We start from the raw sequence: 7,500 nt of genomic DNA on the forward strand, positions 1-7,500 counted from the left end.
CCTGTGTGGTGTTATGCTAACATATTAGCTCCTATCTGGCTGCAGACATCCCCCCTCACACACACACACACACACACACACACACACACACACACACTTCCCCTGCTATCTTTTGTGTGGCTGCCCTCCTGGTTGACTCAGAGAATGGACTCCTGTGTCAACACCACATGGTTGAGTGACGCTGGAGTCCAGGCTCCACACGGTGCAGAGGATTAGTTTGACGGAATTCCCTGCACCCGAATGCACCACGCTGTCTCCCTCTGTCCTCCCTCTGTCCTCCCTCTGTCTCCCTCTGTCCTCCTCTGTCTCCCTCTGTTTTCCTCTGTCCTCCTCTGTCCTCCCTCTGTCCTCCTCTGTCCTCCCTCTGTCCTCCCTCTGTCCTCCCTCTGTCCTCCTCTGTCTCCCTCTGTCCTCCCTCTGTTTTCCTCTGTCCTACCTCTGTCCTTCTCTGTCTCCCTCTGTCCCCCTCTGTCCTTCTCTGTCTCCCTCTGTCTCCCTCTGTCCTCCCTCTGTTTTCCTCTGTCCTCCTCTGTCCTTCTCTGTCTCCCTCTGTCCTCCCTCTGTCTCCCTCTGTCCTCCCTCTGTTTTCCTCTGTCCTACCTCTGTCCTCCTCTGTCCTTCTCTGTCTCCCTCTGTCTCCCTCTGTCCTCCCTCTGTTTTCCTCTGTCCTCCCTCTGTCCTTCTCTGTCTCCCTCTGTCCTCCCTCTGTTTTCCTCTGCCCTCCCTCTGTCCTTCTCTGTCTCCCTCTGTCCTCCCTCTGTTTTCCTCTGTCCTCCCTCTGTCCTCCTCTGTCCTCCCTCTGTTTTCCTCAGTCCTCCCTCTGTCCTCCCTCTGTCCTCCCTCTGTCCTCCTCTGTCCTCCTCTGTCCTCCCTCTGTCCTCCCTCTGTTTTCCTCTGTCCTCCTCTGTCCTCCCTCTGTTTTCCTCTGTCCTCCCTCTGTCCTCCCTCTGTCCTCCTCTGTCCCCCCTCTGTCCCCCCTCTGTCCTTCCTCTGTCCTCCTCTGTCTTTCCTCTGTCCTCCCTCTGTCCTCCTCTGTCCTCCCTCTGTCCTCCCTCTGTCCTCCTCTGTCCTCCCTCTGTTTTCCTCTGTCCTCCCTCTGTCCCCCCTCTGTCCCCCCTCTGTCCTCCTCTGTCCTCCTCTGTCCTCCTCTGTCTCCCTCTGTCCTCCTCTGTCTCCCTCTGTCCTCCTCTGTCCTCCCTCTGTCCTCCTCTGTCCTCCCTCTGTTTCCCTCCTCTGTCCTCCTCTGTCCTCCCTCTGTCATCCTCTGTCTCCCTCTGTCCTCCTCTGTCCTCCCTCTGTCCTCCTCTGTCCTCCCTCTGTTTCCCTCCTCTGTCCTCCTCTGTCCTCCCTCTGTCATCCTCTGTCTCCCTCTGTCCTCCACAGCCAACAAAAGAAGACGGCTCAGTCACCACGGTGATTCCACACGACCGTTTACTTCCTGCGAGCGAAGGAATGACGTCTCAAAGCCGCGGTGGCGCCCTAATTGTTAGACCTATAGGATAAAATGCACACATAGAGGCAAACAAACCCTCTGTTGGGCAAGATGGAGACGAGGGGCGGAGCTAAGCAGAGAGATCAGAGAAGTCCACCTGGTTGTTTTGTACCAGCTGACACTTTCAGATCCACAGACGCAGAACGTTCCTGTGATGAGTTTGCTTTGTTGGCGTTTAGCTGCAGGAGAATATTTAATCACCCCGAGCTGCCGTCTGTTTTTAGGGCCGGCCGCTGTCACCTGATGCCCGACCCGCCGCCGCCGCCGCCACGCCCGCAGGTCTAAATGTGTGAGGGCAGGTTTCTATAGACGCTTTATTTGTTGTGCTAGAGGATCCCAATTAAATCAACACGTCTAAGATTAGATGTGTGTGTGTGTGTGTGTGTGTGTGTGTGTGTGTGTGTGTGTGTGTGTGTGTGTGTGTGTGTGTGTGTGTGTGTGTGTGTGTGTGTGTGTGTGTGTGTGTGTGTGTGTGTGTGTGTGTGTGTGTGTGTGTGTGTGTGTGTGTTCCCAAAATAGGGACGAGGCACATAACACACTCATAGCGTGTGCAGATGTGAGCAGGCAGCAGGATCGCTGACATGTAAACATCTGATCCTAACATGAAGTTCAGACTCATGCTTGATGTTTGAATAGAATAACAATGAATATATCCATTATTTACCTAACATTCCCCCCCCCCCCCCCCCCCCCGTTGACCACACCCCCTCTCCTTCCTGTAATGGTGTGGTGTTCAGCCCCTTGACCTTTGACCCGCAGGAAGCAGTGAAGCCGTTATCGCCTGGTTTGTTTTGAGAGCTTGCTTCCTAAGAGCTGCTGAGCCGTGGATCAGCTCGTATCCGTCCGCACTCACAGCCTCACGATGATGAGCCTGTACAGATACGCTGAGGTCAGCATCAGGCCGGTGTGGGTGTGGGCGTGGCCTCGGGGGGCGTGTGGCGTGCTGGGACGAGCTCACGCCTCAGGGTCTCAAATCTGACTTTTGTTTTTATAATGTAGCTCTGTAAAGCTCTGAGTGACACGCCTGGTTTAATACAAGTATTTAAGAGGGAAGTTGAGTCAATGTTGTGTTGTGTTGTGAGTGGGAGGACAGATGAGCTGCTGGGTGGAGCTGATGAGTCCAGAGGAACATCAGACACACAACAGCTGAACAAACAAGAAGGGATTAATACCTCACACCAGAACATAAACATCTGGAACCGAGTGTGTGAAGGTGGAGGCCAGAGTTCTGGTTCTGATCTACAGTTTCTAGTGTGTGTGTGTGTGTGTGTGTGTGTGTGTGTGTGTGTGTGTGTGTGTGTGTGTGTGTGTGTGTGTGTGTGTGTGTGTGTGTGTGTGTGTGTGTGTGTGTGTGTGTGTGTGTGTGTGTGTGTGTGTGTTTATCGGAGGTTTGTTTGGTTGCGTCTCAGCTCTCAGGCTCAGATGCTGGATCTTTGTGGATCGGGGTCTTGTGTGACCCGGGCCAGTCTGGGTGGTTCCACATGAGATCAGCTCTGTGTGTGTGTGTGTGTGTGTGAGGTCTGAACCCGTCTGAAGCTTCATATCTGCTTTAGTCACGTCTCTAACCTCTGACGCAGCAGCCTAACATCCTGCCGGTATCAGATTATGAATTTAATTCCCCGCTCCTATTACTGGTCACCATGGCAACCCCATCCCATCCTATTATCCAGGGCACGGAGAGAAACGGGGCAGCAGATGTACGGAGACGTAGAAGCTGGGCGGAGGAAGACTGAAACATGAAACTAAAGCTGTGGATGTGTTTTCACTCCATGTGCTGGTTAGCGACACATCACAACATGCTACTTGTGGGTTTTGTTGTCACTCAGGTTTCTTTTATGTGGAGCTGTCTGTCTGTCAGTGTGTTCACGTCCTGCTGCACCTGCTTCACAACAGCCTGGAGCCTCAGCACGTTTGTGATTAGTCAGCACTCACAGCCTCACACACACACACACACACACACACACACACACACACACACACACACAGGCCCCCCACCCCCACCCCACTCAAAGCACCCAAACCCTTAATCCCTTTACAGCAGAGGAGGCTTAACCTCACATACCATGAGGTAACCTTGTATACTGTCAGAGTAAAGCCTCGTGGACAGAGACAGGGACAGGGACAGGGACAGGGACAGGGACAGAGACAGAGACAGGGACAGGGAGAGGGAGAGGGACAGGGACAGGGAGAGGGAGAGGGACAGAGACAGAGACAGGGAGAGGGACAGAGACAGAGACAGGGAGAGGGACAGGGAGAGGGACAGAGACAGGGAGAGGGACAGAGACAGGGACAGGGACAGAGACAGGGACAGGGACAGAGACAGAGACAGGGACAGGGACAGGGACAGAGACAGGGCCGACAGGGACAGGATGGAATGGTGGAGATGTTTATATTGTTTATGTAGAGTCTGATCGCTTCCTCATATGTCCCCTTGAAGTTTTCATTCCCGATGTGATAAACGTCACGTTAGCTGTCCTGCGGTCACGACTCCCTGGTGTGTTGTTGGGGAGGTAAACATGCAGGAGGTTAGAAGGAAACATAGAACTCAAACATCAGGACATTCAGTTGTTGCTGTGTGGCTGAGAGAGAGAAAGAGAGAAGATGATGACAGAGCAGAGGACCTGCAGTTTTCTCTCTCTCTCTCTCTCTCTCTCTACAGAGCAACTGTGCTCTTGGCAAATCTGGAGTGTGTGTGTGTGTGAGTGTGGCCTTGCTTTCTGCCTGTGTGTGCATGAACACAGGGAGCACCTGTGTGTTTTGGTTCTCTGCAGTGTTCTGGGCCAAACAGCTTCACTCAGCAGATCCTGATGAAGCCACGGTGCTGAGGAGGAACATGACATGATGACGTCACACACAGGAACATGACGTCATACACAGGAACATCAGGGCATGAACGGGTTTGTTTGTTGTGGTAGAGATTCAGATTGAAATCCTTTTCTTTTCTTTTCATATTCAGATTCATATTTATTTGCTTGATCTCTTGATCTGAAGCTGCAGATGAAGCAGGGAGGATTGCTGTCACACGCACACACACACACATGCCCACACTCCTCTGCATGATTCACCCCTCCCTTCTCTGCTGTGCAGCAGCTTAATGATTTATGTAGGGTGTGTGTGTGTGTGGGTGTAGTAGCAGGTTTAGGCGTGTGGCGTGTGGCGTGTGGCGTGCTGCTCTCAGGCTGATTTAAAGGAAGGTGTGTGTGTGTGACGTTTCATTTATGTGGATCCCTGGAGATCCCGGCCCAGGAGTCCAGACAGCAGGGCTCTGCAGCTGTGACCTTTGACCCTCACCCTCACCCGACCTTTAACTAACTAACTAGTTCACAGCCCCTAAATAGACGACTCGTGACATCTGTTCCCTCCTGGCTCTGATCCTGACACACTCAGGCTCAGTTTCCATTCTGCAAAGGAGGAAGTGTTCCAATCATCTTCACTGATAATCAATGAGAAGTATTGAACAGGAGGGGCTTAGATTTCTTGAACGCTCTCCCAGGTTCAGGAAGGAAGGGAGGAAGGAAGGATGTGACATGGAGGATCACATTTCTGATCCATGAGATCCAAACCATGGAACCAAGGCGGCTCCTGAGGTTCGGTGCGTCGTAGCTCAGTGGGATTGAAGAGGCTGTTGTCTCCTGGTAAACCTTTGATATGAAGTCTGTCCTTGTCTCCTCGTTCCCCCATCATTTCCCTCAGTGTGGCTTTAAGATCCCATCAAACCCCCTGAGGGTCCTGAGGGTCCCGGGCTCTGACCCTTTGCGGGCTGTGACCCTTTGCCCAGTCAGGTCGGGCACATTCCTGGACCTTGACGCGGGACGTTACCTCTCCTCCCACGTCTCCGTCGGAGCGTGTAATCCCGGCGCGGTGGCGCTGGTGTCAGTGCTTGGATCGGTGTGTCACACAGACGGACACAAAGGCCTCACTGTGTCCCGCTCCGCTCATTGTTCTCCTCTGAACACGGAGGTACAATGAGGTCCTTATCCGGGCCTGGAGGGGCGGCCGGTCAGGTGCCTCTCCTCTGTACGGCCCTGTGAGGCACCGGAGAGTGTGGTCCAAGCCGCGGAGCCGTTTGGTCAGAATGAAGCCTTATGTGATGACCTTACTGTGAAGGCTCATCCTGGTCCCTGTTTGAGTCAGGGGGTCAGAGAGACGCCAGGGTTTGATACCTGAGACTCCCTGAGGACCCGGGGGTCCCACAGCTCGGCCCGTCTCCTGATGAGCTCCATCATGTGTGTTACTGTGTTCTGTTCTCTCTGTGAAGCAGCGGGGACCCTGTGGAGCTCCTAACCTGTGCTCCTCCTCACACTCCTCATCTGTTTCTGAGGGAGTTTCCTCCTTAAAAAGAAGAAGCCAAAAGCCCAAAGCTCATCCAGAATCTGAGGTCATGCTCAAAGAATTCTCTCTCTCTCTCTCTCTCTCTCTCTCTCTCTCTCTCTCTCTCCCTGAGCGAACAACAAACATGTCAGTATTCAGCCTGAGTCTCTCTCTCCACCAGGAACACGATGAAAGCTGAGATGTTGGACTCTTCTGAACCCTCAGCAGCGTTCCTCAGTCCTGCTGCCATGTTGTTATGTTGTCATGTTGTTGTGTTGTCATGTGGTGGTGTTGTTGTGTTGTTATGTTGTTCAGAGAGATGGGCCTGCAGAGTCTCAGCCTTTAATCAGACAGATGGTATTTTAGTATTCAGCTCAGATTCCTTCGCTTTGCCCTAAGTGCAGGATTGGTGTGTGTGTGTGTGTGTGTGTGTGTGTGTGTGTGTGTGTGTGTGTGTGTGTGTGTGTGGTGTGTGTGTGTGTGTGTGTGTGTGTGTGTGTGTGTGTGTGTGTGTGTGTGTGTGTGTGTGTGTGTGTGTGTGTGTGTGTGTGACCGTCATGACATGCACACACTCTCTCTCTCTCTCTCTCTCTCTGAATATAAACGTGTGCGTGCATGTGTGTGTGTGTGTGTACCATCTGAGTTTAATGTTGTGGTTTCCATTAAGCGGTGGTTGATCCATCTGGGAGTCTTAACAGAGCTTAATAAAAGTTATTAGATAATCTATATGTCATTAGTAAGCGGTGATGTCGTGTTGTTTATAGGATCTGAAGTAAACGGAGGAAATAGTGAAGCAGATGAAAACAGAGCTGGTTATGAAATCTAATCTGTTTCTAATTTCACTTCCTGAGTCGACTGGAGTGCAGAAGCAACTTTGTTTATCTTAACTAACCTCTGATTATTCGTTGTTTTGACCCTCAGAGGAGGTGAAGTTGTGTAACTTCTTAATATCTTGGTGAAGTTATGAGACGTTCCTCTCACAGGAAGCTCCTGATTACAGCTTCATCTCTCCCCCCTCTTCATCAGTCTTCAATCACAGTGTGTGTGTGTCTGTGTGTGTGTGTGTGTGTGTTTCCCGGTGCAGGATTCGCCCTCAGCTGCCCCGGGAGAAGATCGAGGGATGCCACATCTGCACCTACGTGATGCCGGGCGAGCCTCAGGTGATCCTGGGCAAGGACAAGGCCTTCACCTACGACTTCCTGTTTGACATGGACTCCCAGCAGGAAGCCATCTACGCCTCCTGCACAGAGAAGCTGATCGACGGCTGCTTCGAGGGCTACAACGCCACCGTCTTTGCTTACGGACAGGCGAGTCTTTGTTACACACACACACACACACACACACACACACACACAACTTGGCAGCTCTGCAGTTTGGGCCCAGGCTTATCGCTGGAAAGATATCTAGAAATGTGCCTGTGTGTGTGTGTGTGTGTGTGTGTGTGTGTGTGTGTGTGTGTGTGTGTGTGTGTGTGTGTGTGTGTGTGTGTGTGTGTGTGTGTGTGTGTGTGTGTGTGTGTGTGTGTGTGTGTGTGTGTCTGAAGGAAGGGGAAAGAGTGTGTGAGGGTGGAGAGTGTTGACATTTGGGTAAAAAGAGACTCACAGAGGCTGGAATTTGAACCCTGGTGACCTTGGTGTCCCAGCATAGCTTTATTACAGGGGTGTGTGTGTGTGTGTGTGTCCTGTATTTAGGGGTTT

The 7,500-nt window shown here is 52.1% G+C and overlaps 1 protein-coding gene across 1 annotated transcript in view; it reads left to right on the forward strand.

The window, feature by feature from the left end:
• The window catches only part of kif21a (kinesin family member 21A), a 33,392-nt gene that overhangs the window by 6,038 nt on the left and 19,854 nt on the right, over nucleotides 1-7,500 (forward strand). Inside the window, 1 exon segment of the mRNA XM_076137678.1 lies at nucleotides 6,888-7,110. Coding sequence (XP_075993793.1) covers nucleotides 6,888-7,110 — 223 coding nt within the window.

Source organism: Genypterus blacodes, unplaced genomic scaffold, assembly GCF_046128005.1.
Source record: "Genypterus blacodes isolate CSIRO-AG114 ecotype Tasmania unplaced genomic scaffold, CSIRO-AGI_Gbla_v1 ptg000332l_1, whole genome shotgun sequence".
Lineage (NCBI taxonomy): Eukaryota > Metazoa > Chordata > Actinopteri > Ophidiiformes > Ophidiidae > Genypterus > Genypterus blacodes.